This window comes from Nyctereutes procyonoides, unplaced genomic scaffold (genome assembly GCF_905146905.1).
Source record: "Nyctereutes procyonoides isolate TBG_1078 unplaced genomic scaffold, NYPRO_anot_genome, whole genome shotgun sequence".
Lineage (NCBI taxonomy): Eukaryota > Metazoa > Chordata > Mammalia > Carnivora > Canidae > Nyctereutes > Nyctereutes procyonoides.
This window is the reverse complement of record NW_026575133.1, coordinates 40,334,067-40,355,061: the sequence shown is the minus strand read 5'-3', so window position 1 is coordinate 40,355,061 and position 20,995 is coordinate 40,334,067. Positions and strand designations below refer to the sequence as shown.

Genomic DNA, 20,995 nt, shown 5'->3' with positions numbered 1-20,995 from the left:
AGACCCCAAGATCATACCACCCATGCGTCCCTACACATAATTTTTAAAAAATTTCAGGGATCCCTGGGTGGCGCAGCGGTTTAGCACCTGCCTTTGGCCCAGGGCACGATCCTGGAGACCCAGGATCGAATCCCACGTCGGGCTCCCGGTGCATGGAGCCTGCTTCTCCCTCTGCCTGTGTCTCTGCCTGCCTCTCTCTCTCTCTCTCTCTCTCTCTCTCTCTCTCTCTCTCTCTCTCTGTGACTATCATAAATAATAAATAAAAATTTTTTAAAAAATTTCTTTTCAGACCCTAATGAGAATTACCATATGGATTCTGAAAAATTTAGTGGTCAGGTTCTATAGAAGTGATTGTTAAATTAACATAAATATTGATCAAACCCAAAGATGTATTTATCTGAATTAGACATTTTTACTGAAAAAGAGCAGAACTAAAATTCAGTCTCTAAATGGATTGACTGACATGTCTTTCTTTGTAAAGCGAATTGACTACATTTCTAGGAAAGAAAAGCGTAGCACATGCAAAGTGCTGGGCCCTGTATCCACAGACACACACTGGTGGCTCTTACAGCTGGCCAGCTGTGTATTCTTGCCTCACCACTGCATTTGTCCCCCTGCTCTTAGATGCTGTCTCTGATTGACTTCCCCTGGGTTTCCGGTGCCCCGTTGTAACATAGGTGTTGGCTTTACTTTACTTTCTCTCCTCTGTCTTCCTTTTCATCTAGATAAATGTGAGTTCAAGGGTTCCCTGTCCGGCAGTAATGCGGGAATTACGAGCATCGAATTTGACAGTGCTGTAAGTATCCCGTGTCCTCAGAAATGGGTGTGCTCAGAGGTGTTTAGAAACCATGTAAGACATCCGGTTTTTGAAATTTAAAGTTACTCAGTTTCCCTGCTGTTTTCTATCGTAAGTTAAATCAGTGTTAGATCAGGATGCAGATAGATTAGAAGTTCTGTGCTGGCTGTGACTATTGAAGACTGGGTGGGGGGGGGGGCAGGTCTGGGGTGCCCTGGCCAGTCAGTGCCTCTGCAGACTTCCCGAAGTCCACAGCTGAAGCCCCGGCAGTGCAGGTAATGGGGAAGGGGTCTAGCTGGGTGCATCAGAGACCGGGGGGGGGTCTCAGGGAGAGTAGTTTTGGGAGGTTGAGGGAGGGGACAGTCGGTACCTCTGAGTTCTGCAGCTTGGAGAGTGTAGAGAATTGGTATCTGATGTTACCGAACAGGGTTAAGGCGTGGCTAGTGAACTCAAGAGGACCAGTTTGAGCTGGAGGGTGTGCAGCATTCTAGCGGGACGGCAGGATAGAGCAAGTGTGGATTTACCACAGCTGGTGGGTTCACAGAATATTGGGGTAACAGTTGGTATTCACATCAGATGTGTAGCTTTCGAGCATCTAATAAACCTGTTTCTGGACTTGATTCTTGGGGAATTTGTATCGTGTGGACTGAAATCCTCTACTTTGTCTAAAATTTTCTTCCCCCTTATTCCCATAGGGATCTTACCTCTTAGCAGCTTCAAATGATTTTGCAAGTCGAATCTGGACTGTGGATGATTATCGGTTACGGGTAAGACCCACTTAAGAAAATTAATATAATCTCCAAACTTACCTAGGTTCTGAAGGCACAAAATGTAGGAAATGGCAGATTGATTCATTAGGATGGCTGTGTTTTCCTAAAAATCATACTTGATTCCCACCTGCCCTTCTCTTTCTCCCTTGGGAAAATTTTCTTCCTTTGTCCAAGATTCAGTTGCAGAATATTTGCATTAGGAAGCCATCAAATTTCGCATGAAAGCCTCAGGGTATTCCTGTTCCTAAGAACTAGATACTTGAGGCAGGTATCCGTTTTGGCAGAGCTTCATTGATCCCAGCACTGCTGTAGAAGTTGTGTTTGTTACAGGCTCCAGAGCTAATGATGAGCTCCCAGAGTAGAGCTGAAAGTAGGACATAGGAGTGCATGTAGGTGCACTTAAGATAGTGAGAAACACAGCTCTGATACAAGCTGGGAGCAGGTGGGAGGGGAAGGTCAGGGTCATGTGGAGGAATTTGCCTGTGAACCCAGAGTTGGCGAAGAAGTCACTCGGCCTCCACAACAAAGACCAAAACTTCATGGTTATTGCACTTTTGTTCTAATGAAAGACAAATAGCTTAATTTGGAGAAAATGTTTTTCTCCTAAGCCTGAAGCAATTTTCATGTGAGCTCATAAAGGAAAGGCCTGTTGAAAGGTAAGAGGGAGGCTGAGCTTTTTGAGAAGAAAAAAGTTTGATGCAAGGTTTGTCAACCCACATGAACTTCAAGGTAAAACTACAGAGAGGTGGGGAGCTGCAGCAGAATGGTGAATGGTCCATTGGGTAGTTGACAGTGGTCTGATTGGATGATACTGGGATGCAGCTAGAAGAATCTTTAGAAATGCATGGTTAACCTATCATTTAGGCTCTCCATTTTCTTGAAGGAGCTGTAGGGAAAATCATCAGTATTAGATGCTAGAATTCGAGGATTCGATACCTCACAGGTGGTGGTGACCCTTAATTCTGAGTTGAAAGAGGATCCAGGACTACACATGCAAAGTCTGGGACTTGAAGCTGACAAAGATTACATTCCTGTGTGAAAGCCAAAGAGCCTCTCCGTGTTCTTGTCTGAATGGAGGAATGGAGGTAGAGCACTGAGCCCCGGTGGGCAGAGCTGCCCCTCTGCTGAAGCAGTAGTCACGTCTATTCTGACGCTTGAACAGGTTTTCAGTTGTAGCCCTTTACTTCTGCATCGCCAACATGGCCTAGCCCATTGTCATGGCAGCATTATAAGCCATTGTAGGCCGTGCTGTGCTCTGTTAAACATCGATCACTTACTGGACACCTAGGACAGGGTTAAACATTTGTGCAGTCATTAGTTTGCCTAAAGGAAGGAAGGACTCTTCCTGAGTGACTATCATGTGTCAAACCTAGTACTGAGGTATTGTTTGCACCCTCCTGCGTTTTCATCCCCAGGGAAACAAGATGAGATAGGTATATGGGGAAACTGAGGCTCAGATAAGCCCACAGAATTGCCTAAGGTCCCAGAGCTACCAGATGAGATGAGAATGGGAACTGAGCCCCTTGCTTTTCTCTGTTTGACCTTGATTATTCTAGTGCCTCTAGAGACAGGTACAGCAGAACTGCCTACTCTGAAGAGGGATATATAGCCCTCCTTACATCGTAGGCCCTTGGAGGAGAAAAGCAGTTGGGTCAGCCAGTTGTCCTGGATGATATTTTTCGTTGGTGGAACAGTTCTGTTCAGGTGGGCATCAGTCCTTGGATTGGAAATAGGGGGTTGGGAGCTGGACCTAGAAGACAGAGATCATAATGTTGGGAAACTTTTTTCTTTTTTTTTTTTCTTTTTTTTTAAGATTTTATTTATTCATGAGAGACAGAGAGAGAGAGAGAGAGGCAGAGGGAGAAGCAGGCTCCATGCAGGGAACCCGACGTGGGACTTGATCCCCAGGTCTCCAGGGTCAGGCCCTGAGCTGAAAGCGGCACTAAACTGCTGAGCCACCCGGGCTGCCCTGGGAAACTTTTTTCAAGAGAGTTGAAAAGGAGCACCAAGGTGGAGCATGAGTCTTCAGCTAGGGTTACTGACAGGTTGGGAGTTGGTGCTAGGACAGTAGCCTCCCTAGGTAGGCCAGCTGGCTTTGAGGGCATGCTGTCCGTGTATGTGTGATGAAGATCCGGAGGCCTTTTTAAGCAGCTTCTCTGTGCCCAGAGAATCCACGTGAAACTCTCACTGGGGTTCAGGAAGTAAATAAGACTCCCTGTTGTAGGAGACTCTGGCTTCCACTTAGACCCTAGTTAACAGAGGATGTTGGAAGACACAGAAGTCCATGTTCTGAAATTCAGGATTTAAGCTCTTAGTTTTTATAATAAGGGAACAGTGTTGGGAGAGACTGTTTGCTTTAAAATCCTTATAGTAGGGGCACCTGAGTGGCTCAGTTGGTTAAGCATCTGCCTTCTGCTCAGGTCGTGATCTCAAGGTCCTGGGATCAAACCCCTTGTCTGACTCCCTACTCAACAGGGAGTCTGCCTCTCCTTGACATTTATGCGTGCATGTGTGCACGCTCCCTCTGTCTCTCTCAAAGGAATAAATAAATTTAAAAAACAACATAAAAAATCCTTGTAGTAAAAGTGTTCTAGGAACAGCCTATTACTGAAAGGGGTCCTTTATAGAGCACTCCTTTGAATAGCGGGTGTTTCACACTCCTTTAAAAATCCAGAAGGTCCTTGCAAAACTGCCTAGTTGCTGTCTAAAATGTGACTTGAGGAATGGGGTTGAACAGCCCACCTGTTCACTTCTCTAATGTTGACATGAAAAGTTAACCACAGTAATGAGACTGGCTTTCAGATGGTGGTTTTTGCCTCAGAAATATCCTCATCGAGTTTTACATTTTTCTGGGGTCAGTTACCTGGGTGGTGGTGCTAGTGGTAGCTCCTTGCATGGTAGGCGGCGGCCCTTGAAGAAGACAGACTGAGGCCCCTCTGACACATGAACCCGCTGCCCCATCTCTTAAGGGCCACCGTTTGAAAAAAGAAGATAAAACCTGAAAAATAAGTTGAATTAAATATTGAAATATCAAAAACACTGAGTGGATAAAAATTTGACATAAATCTGATGCACTCTGAGCAAGGACTTGCAAATGATGAGAAGTAACCTGGAGGAGGCTGCATTCCATACCTCTGAGGGTGTGGAGAAGGAGCCCATCAGCTGGATCTCCTCCAAAGATGAGATTTGCAGAAGCCCAGGCTTTTTTTTTTTAAGATTCTATTCATGAGAGATAGTGAAGCAGAGACAGAGAAGCAGGCTACCCATGGGGAGACCGATGTGGGACTCAATCCCAGGACCACGCCCTGAACATTGCGGGAGACACAACCACTGAGCCACCCAGGTGTCCCCAGAAGCCCGGACTTTTTAAAAAGCAAGCTGACACACACATGAAGAGCCATGAAATAACAGTATTCTTGTTTTGTCAGTCCAGCGGTTTTATTCTGAGATGTCTAGAGAAAGTGGTGTGCCCATAGCTGTTCTCTACAGCACTATTTGTGCTCATGAAATGTAAAGTGACCTAGGTGTTTGCTGGGCACAGAAATTTCCATTTAATTATAATCGCCACTTGAAGATTATTTAACTCTCAGAATAACTATGAAGGTTCTTAGCAGGTACAGAAAGGAAGAGCATTAATGCCCCCAGCAGCGGGCTTTATGCACAGGTCACCTTGTTTGGTCCTTTTACCAAATCAGTGGGAAGAAGAGGTTAGTCCCACAGATGTTCAAGCCCCAGTTGTCCAAAGCCAGAGCATTTTGACTCCGGAACCCATGCGTCTTCAGCTGTCACACGAAAACCGACTTCCACTATAATGTTAAAAGAGCAGTGGATAAATTTTTAGGAGTGTTTTCACATGAGATGGATGAAAGTATTAACATGCATTTGGAGTTCACAAAAAGTAGCTTCTCCCTCCAGTGTTTGCTAGCTGTGGTTTTACTTCTGTAAGAAGAAAATAAACAGTGAACGTACCCAAAACGTTGATGATGGAGTTTTCATTTATTTATTTATTTTTAGATATTTATTTATTCATGAGAGACACAAAGAGATAGGCAGAGGGAAAAAGGAAAAACAGTTTCCCTGTGGGGAGTGTGATATGGGACTCGGTCCCAGGACCCTGGGATCGTGACCTGAGCTGAAGACAGCTGTTCAACTGCTGAGCCAACCAGGTGTCCCAATGGAGTTCTTTTCTCCACACTTAATTTACATAGCATGAGGTGTACCTTTGCAAGATTGTATGTCTCCCCGTGATCCATACAGTTTGGATGATCTATGGTAAGTAGAATCCTTACTCCCAGAATATAGTGAATGTAAACCTCATTGCTGGAGTTTTCTTGATCTTACGAGAAGGATCCGTGGGAGGTTTTTACACAGCCACAGCACAGCTGCCCCTTGCTGGCAGCAATTATATGATGCCGTTCCAGTTTCAGAGAGGTTTAAATGTGGGAGAGTCTTCAAGTCTGTGCCAGCTTCCCCCTTTGAAAGGGAGAAGTACGTGTGGGCCTGAGTCTTCTGCTCCTGTGCTGAAAGGAGAGAGGGAAGCACTAAACATTTAACACGGAACTGTGAGTTCTCATCTTCGGAAGTCAGTGTTGAAACCCAATAAATAAGTTAGCAGTTGCAGTAACTATATTAAAGCTTTTACAGACTTTATTTATTTATTAGTTGGTTAGAAAGAAAATCTCAGTGAATACCTTCTGAGCCTTTGCGATTTTGTACATAGAAACATGTTGACCTGCAGTGAAAAGTCAGTGATGAATACTGAAAGGTCTGACTCCCAGGGTCTCCTCCTTGCACCTTTGGCATCCCACTGGGCTCCAGTAGTGCTGTGGTGGGCAGAAGGGCTGCTGGTGCTGGGAGACGCCCCAGTTCTGTGTTCCTTGGCTAGCACCCCGCAGCTAGCCACGAAAAGGTTTGATTGTTGGGAGTGCTGGTATCTGTGGTTATGGTCTGACATTTCAAGCTGAGACCTCTGATTGAAAAAAAACCCCAGGGGTTTTAATTGTTTATTTAAAGAGTTCTGATGTTTCCTTTTGTAAATTATGCCTGCAGGGAACCTATCTGTTGTGACTTTAAATAGGGTCTGGACTTTCATGGGCACTGGGTAAAATCCAGGCTTTTTTTTTTTTTTTTTTAAATCCAGGCTTTTAAAAATTCTATAATTTGATACAATCCAGATTTACAAAAAAAAAAATTTTTTTTTTTTTTGCAAGAATAGAATACTACAGACTGGTGGTATCTATAACAGAGCTTATTTCAAAAAGGTCCTCCATCTGCCCATCCCTTTTTTGAGGATAGAGACACATGAAGTTGGCTCTAGTGGTGTTAGATTTTTTTTTTTTTTTATGTTTTTTTGTCCTGGGAAATTGATGTTCTTCCTCTTGAAACCTCACCTCTGGGCGACACCACAAGATAGGCTTTTTAGATGTTTTGCCGAGCTACATATCCTTCTGTCTGAATATTCCTGACCAGATCTCTGGGTGTTTGGAGAAGCTAGCTCTTCCAGCATGGGGGGCCCCCAAGGCTTACCCTGGCTGTGTTCTCTCCTAGCACACGCTCACAGGACACAGCGGCAAAGTGCTGTCTGCCAAATTCCTGCTGGACAATGCCCGTATTGTTTCTGGAAGTCATGACCGGACCCTCAAGCTCTGGGATCTACGCAGCAAAGTCTGTGAGGAAATTCAGTCTCTCTGTCTATATGTACAATTAGACGTTAACCGGGAGGTGTTTGTTTCCACTTGAAAGTCTACTAGCGTGATACAGTTTGAATTGCAAGAATAGTGTCATATTCAGAGTGGCTTTGAGGTAGTGACAGCTTTTCTTGTTTGATATTGTGTCCAAATAAGAAGCTCTGGTTACTTAGAGCAAGAGGGAAGCCATGCTGCCTGCACAGCCATGGAGGGGCCTGTGCTTGATGACTAACGTTCGGTTTTCTTTCAGGCATAAAGACGGTGTTTGCAGGATCCAGCTGCAACGATATCGTCTGCACAGAGCAGTGTGTCATGAGTGGCCATTTTGACAAGAAAATTCGTTTCTGGGACATCCGGTATAATACCCCAGAGCTTGGTGGGGGAGGCAGATGAGTGGGTCTTCCCACTCGTGAGGTTTTATTTATGCGGAGTGTTTTTTAAAATCCCTGGAGGTGGCAGAAAGGAGCTGCAGTCCACATTTATCTCAGTAGTTTGGTATTCTTGACCATGAAGTAGGCTGTTGCGTTCAGTGATCACTTATGAGCACACCCGCTACACTTATTAGGCACTTTGCCAGCTGCTAGGTAAGCAAAAATGAACAGCTAGGTAGTTTGAAATGTCATGGGGAAGGTAGACACATAGGTCTGCACGGTTCTCAAGTAGAGCCAGGCATCTTTGTCCAAGGACATGAGAGAACACCTGGCAGGATGAGTCTGGAGAACTGAGTGGGTGTCCCACGGCAGAAAAGTTACTGATGGGGCAGCCCGGGTGGCTTAGCGGTTTAGCGCCGCCTTCGACCCAGGGCCTAATCCTGGAGACCCAGGATTGAGTTCCACGTCAGGTTCCCTGCACAGAGCCTGCTTCTCCCTCTGCCTGTATCTCTGCCTCTCTCTCTGTGTCTCTCAGGAATAAATAAATAAAATCTTTTAAAAAAAAAAAAAGAAAAGAAAAGTTACTGACAGACTTTCCAGCCAGGACAGCAGACAGCCTGGTAGGTTGGGCCATGGGCAGACAGGACTAGCAGCTGGTGGGTAGGGATCAGATGGCCATCTGTAAGTGACTTCCTCCTATAAGCCATCGGGTATTTAACAAAGGACTGTTCTCATGAGTGAGTAGATGGTGCTGGTGGTGCTCAGACGGTGTCCTGGGAGTAGGTTCCTCAAGCAGTAAAGGAGAGATGGAAGGGAACAGATTTGAGGGAACATTTGGCATATGGGGGGTGAGGAAAGGGAGAACTGAAGCCAGATGGGGAATAATCAATAGATACTGTATTCTGATTAGCATGCAAGTTTGTGGTTTCTAAGAGACATTTGGATAAACAATTTTGGAGAGGGGTTGGATGGGGAAAAAAACAAGTCGTCGCAGGAAGACTCTGAAAACATGAGAATGACTCAGAGATAACCCATGAAATAGACCATATTTTAGGGAGCCGCCGAGGAGGGTGGCCATAGATGGAAAACTGGAGGGTCCTGTTGATGGGCCACTGTTGGGGGAGCAGAGAGTTTGGATGGTGGGCAGAGTCTGGTGGGATAAGGCCCTGGGACAAGGCTGGTGGGTTAGGAGGGAGGTTGTTGCTGGTCAGGGGAATGTGGGGTGGTTGTGGAAGGGTGGGGGCAAGGAGCCTATGCTTACTGATGATACATAGAAAGCCCTGTTGGGAAGCTAGCAGCTCCTGGACAGCACTTCCAAGTTTTATTCATAACCTTTGGTTAGCCTTTTTGAACCGGAAACATGGCATTTTAGTGTTAAACCAGATATTGAAAGTGTCCTGGTCCACCCCCTAATTGGCCAGAAGATGACCCAGGGAAGTGCATTGGCTGGTCTCCAGCCACACGTTCAGCAACAATAAGATAAGCACTCTCAGTTTTGGTTTCGTTGAAAGCTTACAACAAAATAACTATAGAAGGGTCCGCACCTCCTTTGGCTGTACCAACAGGGCCCTGTAAGCTTGCTGTTCATGGGCCTGGGTAGCGATGAGCCTGGAGGACAGTTGGGCAACTGAAAGGAAGAAGAAGGACTTGTCTGGGGCAAGAACTCTGCTCTGGAGTCCAGCTCCACACCTGGAATCACTCAGCTGGATTGGGGGACCCTGGAGCTGAACTTTTAAGGCAGAGAGTCTGTGAGAAGCCACATGTTTGTCAGTATACAGTACAGTGTCCCACACCCACCAGAGCAAGCTCATGAGCCCTTGGTCACGTTGGCATTATCATCAGAAGAGTACTAAATGGTTATGAGCCCTGCTTAGTTTGTGCTGATCTGAAGCTCTGATTGGCAGTTACTGTAGCATTCCCCAAACAGGTGAGGAAATTCTTGAATTCAGAATTCTAGTACTTAAACTATTACTGTGGAATGTATTGACAAAAATAATAAATTCTTCCCTAATTCAGAGTTCTAGTGCTTAAACTATTACTATAGAAATGTATCGGCAGAAAAATAGTAAAAGCAGTCCCTAAGGTGATTTTTACAAGGTCGGGAGACAGTCACTGTCCTTGAAAAGTACTGCATTCTAGTCAAATTACCTTTATTTCCCTCTTTTCCCCATGGAGCATGGCAACTGGTCAAAATGGGGAAGGTCTGGCACCTCTGTATTACATCTTCTCAGACTTTACATCGCTTTCATAGATCGGAGAGCATCGTCCGGGAGATGGAGCTGCTGGGGAAGATTACGGCCCTGGACTTAAACCCGGAAAGAACAGAACTCCTCAGCTGCTCCCGTGATGACCTGCTAAAGATCATCGATCTGCGAATAAATGCTGTCAGACAGACGTTTAGGTAACTGAAGACATGCTGGTTTGGGTTTTACTTGAATCTTGCCGTTTTTCTGGAGGTTGCATGAACACCAGAGGCCCTGAGAAGCCCTGACCCTGCTCTCTTAAATCCTGTGTGGTGTGAGCTCTTGGGGTAACAGTGCTGTTGTTGATTTCAGCGCACCTGGGTTCAAGTGCGGCTCCGATTGGACCAGAGTTGTGTTTAGGTGAGTTGTGAGCGATGCTCCTCCTGCCCCCTTCCCACCTCCCAACCTGGTGCATCCCAGAGGGGCATCTATACACTGTCTCACCCTAGGGGAGTGTCCAGGAGTGACCTGGAAGCCCATCACCAGGGGTCACTATCACGGTTTCCTACCTGTCTGGTGTCCCTAAGAACTGTTTGAGAGCTGCTAGGGAAGGTGGACTCTCTGGAGAAGGGCACCCCGTTTCCCAGTTCTTGCTTTGCACGGCACTTCTCTCACAGGACACTGAATTGAGGATGGGCAGTTGACACCTTTTCTGGTCTTACTGTGTTCTGCAGCCCTGATGGTGGTTATGTGGCAGCGGGCTCGGCTGAGGGCTCTCTCTACATCTGGAGCGTGCTCTCAGGGAAAGTGGAGAAAGTCCTTTCCAAGCAGCATGGGTAAGGTGAACCCTGTTACCCCCTGAGGTGGTGTGCATGTACTGTGATTTCATCCCAGGGGTCTTGGCCCTTGGGGCATGGACCAGATCAGCCCCATGAGGGCAGCGTGTGCTTGGGTGCTATGCTGTGAACAGGGTTAGTGGGGAGAGGCTGGGGCTGTTCGTGGGGTACGGCGAGGAGCCACGTTCTGCTTAGTGGGATCACAGGCTACCCCAGTTAGAGCCCTTCGAGTAGTGGCTGCTGGAGAAAGGGAAGCATCCTGTCTCTCTGCTCTCCCTCTTTCCCTCTGCTTCTCCCCTCTGAACTTCTTTTCTTGGGAGACTGGTTGTAAACACTGATTTTCATAGACTATTTTTCAGTCCTCCTCCAGGCTCCTTTTTTTCTTAGGTTTGTTCTCTCCACCCAAGCTCAAGTGCTAGTTGGGATAGACAAGAGCTTTCCTCCAGAACCACCTCTCCCTACCCCCAAGGGCAGTAGCCACTGTCTACTCCCTATTCAGTCCCCTGAGGCTCTTGTTTGAGGATGCAAGCTACCCCCTTAGGACACACCTGACTCCTTTCATTCCTAGACTGTTTCCTAAAACACAGTGCAGGGTTTGCATCCTGGTGCTCATTAACAGGGTCCTGTCAGTGAGTGGCTGCGATCCTGGCCAGTAAACCAGGTTGGCAAAAGCCTTGCTCCCTGAATTCGAGGGAGCCTGGCATTCAGGTTACTAAGATCTCACAGATGTTTCAACCTCTCTCTTTGAAGCTCGTCCATCAATGCTGTGGCGTGGTCCCCCTCCGGCTCGCACGTTGTCAGTGTGGACAAAGGAAGCAAAGCTGTGCTCTGGTCGGAATATTGATGGCACTTCCTCGAGAGAGTAGAGCTGAAGCCGGAGAAGCACACCAACTCCCGCAGCTCTGTCCTGGCAGGTGGTGTGTTGGGTGTTAGCTTTGACCTCCGGAGAAGAGCTGGAGCCATGTGAGGCAATGGCCTTCCTTTGAACAGGATTTCTGAGGATTTTAGCTGAGGTCTTGAATGGCCTGAAAGAATAACACTGAAAAAAGTCTGGCCCTGCAGTCCCTTAGCAGAGGTTCAGGTTCTTGCCTTGATTTGGGTGGGAAACACTACTGGCTCTGATCTTCCATACCTCAGTGGGGGGAGCACAGGCACCTGCCGGGTTCCTCGCTCGCTGGCAGTGCCAACAACACCCCACGCGTCTGGGTGTCGGTTCTCCCTCCGTGCTTTCTCCCGTCCTTCCAGAGTCAGTCCTGGCCGAACGCATGTCCTATCACCTCGGGGTGGTTTTCCCGGTGAACTCGCTCGAATCATTGGATTAACAGAAACCCAAACAGGATTACCCCTGCCCTCAGCCCACAGGGGCTGCCCTGATTTCTGAGGAGACGACAGGACTGTGGTCCTCCCTGCTGGTCTGTGTCATTATTACAAAGTTCTTACTCTGATCTCATCTGATTACTGTTGGAATTTCCTTAGATCTCCTAAACCGTTCTTAGAAAGCAGTTGTTCTTCAAAGGTTTGGGCTTCCTTTCTCCCTAACAATGCTTACATACCTATTTCTTGGTCAAGAAATAAGTCTGTGGCTGAAAGAACTTTTCGGATGTAGGAGAGGAAGTGCTGAAACCTTCGGGGGAAGTGCACGTGCTGCAGGAGTGGACTTCCAGAAAGTGGGCGGGGTGTGCACCACCTTCTTCCCAGGTGCGCCTCAGTTACAGTCACTGGTAACAAGGGATTGGAGGCCTCGAATGTATTAGCCCGGAGCCAGCAGTTCCAGGTCACTGCCCCTTTGCCAAGCCTATGTGCAATACCCCCTCGGTGCTTTAGTGCGAGAAGCCCATTCCAAGAAGCATGGGGATGTCCTCTTTAGGTTTCAGGAGTTAGGATCAAGGCCAGGGAAAAACTGGCCTGTGGCTTTTTTTTTTTTTTTTTTTTTTTTTTTTTACATTTATCTTTGCCATTTTACCTGTGTATATCATTTTAGTTCCTGAGTGACTGAAACACCAATACTTTCATCACTTTTTAATTTGCACTTTATTTTTTTCCTTCCACACTTGTTCTCTGGACAGCTGTGGGTATGAGTGCTGGAGCTGGGTGAGGAGGGGCGCCGTGTCCGTCCTCCCTCTACCCCCAGCCCTCCTCCCCCACTTTCCAGCGTGCTGCTCCAAGAGCTCAAGGGGAGGTGGAATTCACAGGCCAGGGCGCATCTTTTATTTATTTAATTATGTTGCCCAACAGAACTTGATTGTAAATAAAAAAGAAATCTGTTATATACTTTTCACACTCTGTCTCTTGGTAGTTATTTTATGCTCTTCAGTCCTTCAGAGAAAAAGCTGTTTCTCTCATTTGTTTTCCTGATACTCATTTATAAAAACGGTTGCTCTTTTCCTGGGGTCTCTCGTCGTCATCATTTAAGCCCCCACTCCCACTGCCTGTAAACCTGCATTCCTGTTTCACACCACATATAAGTCTTAAGCTGGAAAAGGGTCTCGTGCATGTCCGCGTCTGTCCTGTGAGCACCCAGCGAGCACACTGATGAGACTCCTGCGGTTGTTCCATGCTGCAGCCAGGGCAAGCGCCCGCTTCCTCACTGGAGACTGTCCATAGGGTTGATGATGAGCCTACTGGTCTCCTGCTGGTCTCCGGCCTCTAGGCTGAAGGGGCATGAATGACCTCGCAGACAAGTAATTTGTTCACGGGGACTCCGGTCTCTAGCAAGCAGCCTCCTGCTAGGACGAATCTTGGTCTCTGGGAGCCCACCTGCAGGGCCACTGTCCTGTCCGCAGCCACTGCTGTACCGAAGGGCCCAGCCAACATCGCTTAGCCCAGCACCCGGAGTCTGGATTCTGTGATCTGAAGTCTCCGAGGCATCCCACAGTCTCAGGAAGCCAAAGGAGCCCTTTGCAGTCACTTGCAAGGAGGTAAGTTAACAGAGATGTAAGTGTTGTAGTAACCTCCAGTCGGCCCGTTTTCTTTGAACTTGGCAGGAAGCTTGGCTGCTCTCTACTTTGAGCCAAGAGGTTTCAGGCTTGAGATCCATCCACACTGTAAAGCTTTCTTCAGGTCACCTGACCTCCAAGGCTGAGCAGTTTGATGTGTGCACTGCAGTGGAATAGGGCTTCATCCGACTCCCGGTCCTGATGTACCCTGCCTGTCAGATCATCTGGGACCCTGTCCTCCCCTCCTGCTGCCAAGTTCTGCTGGTGGGGCTGGGCACAGGTGGGCATAAGACTTCCCCATTTCCCAGCTGAATCCCAGCAGTTGGAGCTGGTATGCTACTTAAGAGGTGTTGGCTTTGACCCAGACATTAACCTATCTCAGAAGTTGAGAATTTAAAAAAAAAAAAGTTGAGAATTTTAAAATGACTTTAAATGAACTTATATTCCCTAGTTCATTTCCCAAAATAGATAAATCAAGCTCAGTGCCTTATTAAAGCACATAACCCTAGCCTTTGTCCTATAAATCTTGCAAAGCCCCTCTACATCTTTCACATTGGGGCACACAGGAGATTCAGTATGGACACTGGGGTAAGTGGATGAAGATGCTCTCAGCTGGGAGGGACCAGCCCAGATCTGAGTGTACCAAAATGTGCAGAGCTACCCATGTCTTCACATGGCCTAGCACAACCATGCTCCTAACTGGACGTTTTGAAATGTGCACTTGAGACTCCTTACCCGTGTTGGCACCAGGAAAGAGTGCAGCCGTGATGAAACTCCCCGCACGAGACTGCTGGCCGCGAAACCATGAATGGGTTCCTGCAGGGCCTTGGATTGTAATCAGGATCCTGTGGCTCTCAAATTCCGTGATCTGTGAACTGTATCCCATGTCACAAGTGGTGGGGGGGTTGATAACCTAGCAAGAAGCTGTTCTAGTGTCCTGACCCCTAGTGGGCGCCACTGCCTCCAATTGGACTGCTTCCCCAGCCCCCCCCCCCCCCCCATGTGAGGCTGACACCAGATGGCCCCAGGCTGGTCACTGATGCCTGACTCCACTACATCTCTCTCATGCCCAAGATAGTGCCCACACACTAGAAATTGCCAGTTTTCAAACCAATAATAAACTTTGGAAATCTTGAGTAAAGTGAAATATACCCATTTGTATAGATTCTGTAAGAAAATTGAGGAAAAGTGTTACAATCCACTAAGACTGGTCTCTGATCAGGAAAGTTACTCCTGGGCAGCCCAGGTGGCTCAGCGGTTTGGCGCCACCTTCAGCCCAGGGCCTGATCCTGGGGACCCGGGATCGAGTCCCACATCGGGCTTGAGTCCCACATCGGGCTTGAGTCCCACATCGGGCTTCCCACGTGGAGCCTGCTTCTCCCTCTGCCTGTGTCTCTGCCTCTCTCTCTCTCTCTCACTCTCTGTGTCTCATGAATAAATAAATAAAATCTTATTTAAAAAAAAAAGTTACTCCTTGCTCTCTTTCCCAAAATCTCCAAAGGGGGCAGGAAGGATGAGGCGGGGGGGTACCTGGGTGGCTCAGATGTTCAAGCATCTGCCTTTGGCTCAGGTTATGATCCCAGAATCCTGAATCGAGCCCCTCATTGGACTCCCTGCTCATTGGGGGTGGGGGGAGTGTCTGCTTCTCACTTTCTGCCCCTCCCCTCACTGATGCTCCCTCACTTTCAAAATCTTTTAAAAAGGAAAAATTAACTGCTTCACCTCCACAAAATTTGATTTTTGTACCTCAGGGAGCTCTGGCTTTCATAGCACAGCCCTACTGGTTTCCATCTGTACCTCCCAACCCGTCCCTGCCTGCCTCCCAGATACTTTTTCCATCCTCTGTGTGCTCCCTCCAAGCTGTGCTCCTCAGACACTCCCACTCTCCGTGAGTTTTCCCTGGGGCTACACAGTCCTTGTCTAACCCTAACTGACAGGCATAGTGAGCTACATCCACATCAGTGGATCCAGAATCTGAGGAGGCAGAGGGAACACTGGTGTGTAAGGAGCCCTGGTGCCTGTACCCACCACTCAACAACTCTGCCAGAGTATTTGGGAGTTTTTTGTTTTTTCTTGTAAATATTTTATTTATTCATGAGAGAGGCAGAAACATAGAGGGAGAAGAAGGCTCCCTGTAGGGAGCTGGGTGTGGGACTTGATCCCAGGACCCTAGGATCACGACCTGAGCCAAAGACAGACCCTCAACCACTGAGCCACCCAGGTGCCCCAGCCGGAGTATTTGACAACAAACTTGAAGCATGTCATTTTCCGCAGAAATCAGCATGCTGCCCAAACAAGGACACCTTGCCAGAGTTACACCTCATAGAATTGACAAGAACTTTGTCATCAACTATCCAGTCCTTATTCAAATTGTCCTGATTGTTTCAATAATGGGTTTTTTATGATGAGCTTGTTTGGATCAGGATCCAGTTAGCTTTTGCTGCATAATGAACTACCTTAAAATGTAATGGCTTGAATCAACCATTATTTCTCACGAGTCTGAGTGGGCTGGGCTGGCCCGGTTGGGGATGAATGGTAGAGGGTGGCCTCATGCACGTCTGGCAGGCAGCTAGGAGAACAAGAATGATGCAGCAAGAATGCACGCGTCAATGTGCCAGTACTTGTCACTCTGCCCGGGTCGCCTTTGTCACATCCTATTGGCTAGAGCAGATGGCACAGGCAAACTTGCCTGAGTGTGGGGCGCCACCCAGCAGCATGGGGGCAGGAAAAGGAATCAATTGGAGCTGTTGTGGCAATTGTCCACAGTAAGGGCTACTATGTTCTGTTCTCGGGTCTTTTTTATTCTAGAGCAATATCTATTGCTGACTTCGTTTTATGCCCCACTTTGGATTTGGTTGACTTTCTCCATAGAAGCAGTGTGTGTGTGTGTGTGTGTGTGTGTGTGTGTGTGTGTGTCCTGTGTGGGAGCAGTAGCCCTGCACAATGCCAAGTGCCAGGCTCCTGTGGAGTGGAGAGCAGGTGAACTGGGGCACTGGGCTTCATTTTCCTGGAGAAATAGACTTTAAGAAACAGTATAGGCAGCTATGCTTGTGAGCCAGGCCGGGCAGCATACAGGCTGGATGTGCCCTGGTTTCTTTTTAGGAAGTCCGCAGTACTGCTACTCCCTCGAGTACGCGCCTAGATGGTTCTGAGGACCTGTAAGTCAACTCTCAAGACCCCCTCTGTGGTGCTCTGCAGAATGGGCACTCAGTCAAGTCTTTATTTAGTAGGGTTGAATCAGCAAAAAGCAAACCAGACAGCTCCAAAATGTTGGTTCATAACCAGCCCAAGAGGCAAATGAGGGGGAGGGAGGAAGAGTAGTTAAAACCTAAGAAGAAACCACAGAGGAAGCAGAAGTGTTGTTGCATAGAAATTGTCCTGTGTGCGTATGTGTAGGTTTTGGGTCACAGTATAAAAAGTGTATTTCTTTTTTACCGTTTTCAAGTGTGTTGAAATTCACATAAAACTAACCATTTTATTTATTTATTTTTAAGATTTTATTCATGAGAGAGAGAGAGAGACAGACAGAGAGAGAAGCAGGCTCCATGCAAGGAACCCGATGCGGGACTCAATCCCGGGACTCCAGGATCACGCCCAGGGCCAAAGGCAGGTGATAAACCTCTAAGCCACCCAGGGATCCCAAAACTAACCATTTTAAAGTTCTGTTCACAGTGTTCAGCCACTACCGCTGTCTAATTCCAACAAAAAAAGGCATTTTTGCACCTGCATCAGTGTCCATTTTTTCAAACTTTTTTATCTATAGCAAGCAATTGATCTACCTGAAGAAAAGCAGAGGCCCTTGTCTTAGCTCAGGCTGCTAGAACAGAACAGCACAGACCCAGCAGCTCAGACAACAGATAATTCTTTCTCCCTCTTCTGGAGGCTGGAAGTCTGAGGTCAAGGCGCCAACAAGGTAGGTTCCATCCCAGGGCCTTGAGGCCTTACCTCGAGGTCACTGCTGTGTGCTGCATGCTCACCTGACTTGCTGCTCGTGCACCTGCAGAGTAGAGAGTGTCTCTCACAGGGACACTAATCCTAGCAGATCAAGGCCCCGCCCTCGTGGCCTCATCCAACCCTGATCACCTCCCAGCACCCCATCACACTGGGGGCTTAGGGCTTCTGTGTGTAGTTTGGCGTGAGGGAGGATGAGGGGGGGTGCACAAACATCCAATCCATAACAGTACCCCCTCTGAGAGGCCTCTCCCTAAGCACGCACAGCTTCAGGAGTACGCTGTTCAGTTTGTGGTCGGCCACAAAATCTTGTGTCAGAGCAGTTTCACGACCATTGGAAGGCCCTTCAGGGTTGGGACCCATGTGGCATGACAAAGCATCCACAGCACATGTCAGCCTCCGGTCGGAGGGGATGAGGGGAAGTGTTGCTCAGGATCTTCCTGCCCCCACTCTACAGGGCTCTCCTTTTAAAGGACTCAGCTGCACATATGATGCCTCTCCGCAGCCCTGCAAGACAACACAGGTCGTAGGCTCCCCTTGTACAGAGGAGGAAGAGGATATAGCAGTGAGGCCCGCTATTTCCCCCAAGGCCATCAGTGGGACAAAACCCCGGACTCCAGCCTGGGGCTGTTTGTACAACATGCACCCTTTACACGGAAACCTGGAGCACCAAGTGCCCTTCTCAGCACAATGCCTCAAGATAGACATTCGAAATCTACCTAGGGGTGGGACCCCAGGGTGGCAAGAGGGTGGTGATGTCTGTGAGGAATGAGCACCTGTGTCCTAATCACGGATGAGTCACCTGTGGAAGAGACAAGATTAAGTTGCAGCAATAGAGGGAAATAGAAGGGAAGCCGAATCCTTCCTAACAAAGAATTTTCTCACATGTCACACTATTTCAGAGAAAAGGTAGTAATGATTTCCCCATCCCTGGAAGCATCCAACAACTTGTGGTATATGTAGAGGAGAGCCAAGCAAAAGATGGAATGTGAACTACATTCTTTTTATTTTTATTTACTTTTTTTTTTCTTAAGTAGGCTCCACGCACAGCATGGAGTCCAATACAGCAGTTGAACTCACAACCCTGAGATCAGAACCTGAGCTGAGATTAGGAGTCAGTCTCTTAACCGACGGAGCCACCCAGGCACCCCTGGACTGCATTCTTTTTCAAGGTGTCTGCCCAACTTGAGAACCCACAGGATTCCATTTAGGATTTCAGATACGACATGCCAGCCCAACCTATAGCAGCCCTCTCTCTATTCTGTAGGCCAACTGACCAAGAGGTCCATGTTGGAATTAAGGTGGCCTTTAAAAAGCTCTGATTCCCTGGCACCTTCATAAATAGAGTTGCCCTAGTGTTCTCGGGCACTCTCGGCTTCAGTGAAACCAAAGCAATGGGGGGACACAAAGTTTTCATTTTATAGTTGATGTTAGCAGGGTAAACCAGTTTTCCTCATGCATGTGCTCTACGTAATAAACCCCTAAGACGATAACCTAACTGAAGCCCATAAGCTTCTTTAACTGAACATCCCCACCCCCACGCCACCCCCGCGAGCTGGCTGGCACTGCGTTTGTTACCAGAAGGGGAAACACAGGGCTTGTAGCTTCATCTCACTTGGACACCGACTCCAGAGAAGCAAACATTGCTGTCGCCAATGGTTCCCAGATTTAACATTCATAGAGCAGTCAGTTTCTAAAATAACTGTAGAGGAAGACTGACAACTTTATTTTGGCCAAGTAAGGATTTTTTTTTCCTAAACTACCATCTACTCTCATCTTTATTTTATAAAAGAAAGGACATTTTGTCCTTACGCTTAGCAGCTGCTTTTTGAAATATTTATGAGTGAAGTGTCATGATGTCTGCAGTTTATTTTCAAGTGACTCAAAAGGAAAAAAGCAATAATAGGTGAGCACACACACTGAAACCTTCATCATCAAATCTCAGGGTTGACTATGTGGGTGTTTATTGTATTATTCCAACTTTTCTCTATGCTCTAAACTTCACAATAAATTTCAGAAAATGCAAAACTCGTGGCAAAAGGCAGAGCAGTGGTTGCCGGAGATTGGGGGGTTGGTGGAGGAGTTGACTTGAAATAGGGGGGCCAGGGAACTTTTTCGGGGATGGAAATGTGTGTCTTGACCATCGTGGTACTTAAAGTCCTCAAATTGCACTTTAAAATGGGCATATTTGCTCGTATGTAAAATATACCTCAATAAAGATAGGGAAAATAAAGAAGAACATTTTAATACCAAAAAATTGAGGACTTCATATCCTTAGAATAAAGGACAGCATTTTACACTGAAGACATTTGGCTCCATGACAAAGCTTACAACAGTGCCCTTATTTTTCTCATTTTTCTGCCAAATAGAGAAAAATTCATCACAGACAGGCTGGGAATGACTTCCAGAGACTACATTTCCAAAACGAATGAGGTCTTATATCCAGCCCACCCCCAGTTTTCCCCACCTGCCAGGAATTGGTGGGTCAATGGCTGAAATCTGCCCATCTGCACCCTCCCAGTGAGATGTGGTACTAACAAAGCTGCATGGAAATGGGTGTCCCAAGAGCACCCACAGCTGCAAGTCAGTCCTGGATGTTGCAGCCACTGCTCAGGGTAGCCCCTCTGATGATGATGCTAAAAGGAGCATTCTGGTCATGTGTCTTCCTCTTAATTGTGTTTTTAAGGAGAATATCAGATGTCTTTTAAATTTATAGCAATGTTATATTTTAACCTTTCTGCTATAGGAGAAATAAATAACTATTGGAGAAGAATCTTTAATTACAGACAAAAAAAATTTTTTTAAGCAAGTAAAACCTGACATACCCACCACACAGAGACCACTGTTAGCTTCTAAGTACATATCCTTGCAGATTATGTATATGATGGGAATGAAAACATGCATATGTGTGTATATTCATAGAGATGTAAATATGCACATATGTGTGTGTGCATATATACAACACACAGTTTGTGTGTTTGCAAGGTGTGGTCATGTTACACATGCCCTCCTATCACCTTTGTGTGGTTACAATCTCTACCTTCCCATTCCAGATATTTCCATCTTACATGTCAACTAGACCATATCTAGATTTTCCCAGTGAACCCAAAATGTCCTGTAAATCCTCTTTTTCAAATGGAGGTCCAATCTGGAACCACACATTACATCTGGAGGTTGAGCCCCTTAAGTGTCTTTTTTTTTTTTAAAGAAAGTTTTATTTTTTTTTAAATTTTACTTATTTATTCATGAGAGACAGAGAGAGAGAGAGAGAGGCAGAGACACAGGCAGAGGGAGAAGCAGACTTCGTGCAGGGAGCCGGACGTGGGACTCGACCCCGGGTCTCTAGGATCAGGCCCTGGGCTGAAGGCGGCACTAAACCGCTGAGCCACCCGGGCTGCCCCCTTGAGTGTCTCCTTGAGTGTCTTTTAATCTAGTACCTGCCTTTTCTGTGACATTGGTTTATGA

At 47.0% G+C, this 20,995-nt stretch overlaps 1 protein-coding gene and 1 non-coding gene across 4 annotated transcripts in view; both read left to right on the top strand.

The window, feature by feature from the left end:
- ATG16L1 (autophagy related 16 like 1) overlaps positions 1 to 12,921 on the top strand; it is a 40,121-nt gene extending 27,200 nt beyond the window's left edge. For all 3 annotated transcript variants that reach the window (XM_055346242.1, XM_055346241.1, XM_055346243.1), the window contains 8 exons: positions 726 to 796; positions 1,492 to 1,563; positions 7,114 to 7,234; positions 7,504 to 7,609; positions 9,876 to 10,025; positions 10,180 to 10,227; positions 10,542 to 10,643; positions 11,394 to 12,921. In XM_055346242.1, the coding sequence (XP_055202217.1) occupies positions 726 to 796; positions 1,492 to 1,563; positions 7,114 to 7,234; positions 7,504 to 7,609; positions 9,876 to 10,025; positions 10,180 to 10,227; positions 10,542 to 10,643; positions 11,394 to 11,487 (764 nt within the window). In that variant the 3' untranslated portion in view covers positions 11,488 to 12,921. The remainder of the gene's footprint in view (positions 1 to 725; positions 797 to 1,491; positions 1,564 to 7,113; positions 7,235 to 7,503; positions 7,610 to 9,875; positions 10,026 to 10,179; positions 10,228 to 10,541; positions 10,644 to 11,393) is intronic.
- LOC129494033 (small Cajal body-specific RNA 6) lies at positions 6,310 to 6,534 on the top strand. The gene has a single exon (XR_008661289.1). It is a non-coding gene; the product is annotated as a small Cajal body-specific RNA 6 (non-coding RNA).
- Positions 12,922 to 20,995: the final 8,074 nt, after the last annotated feature.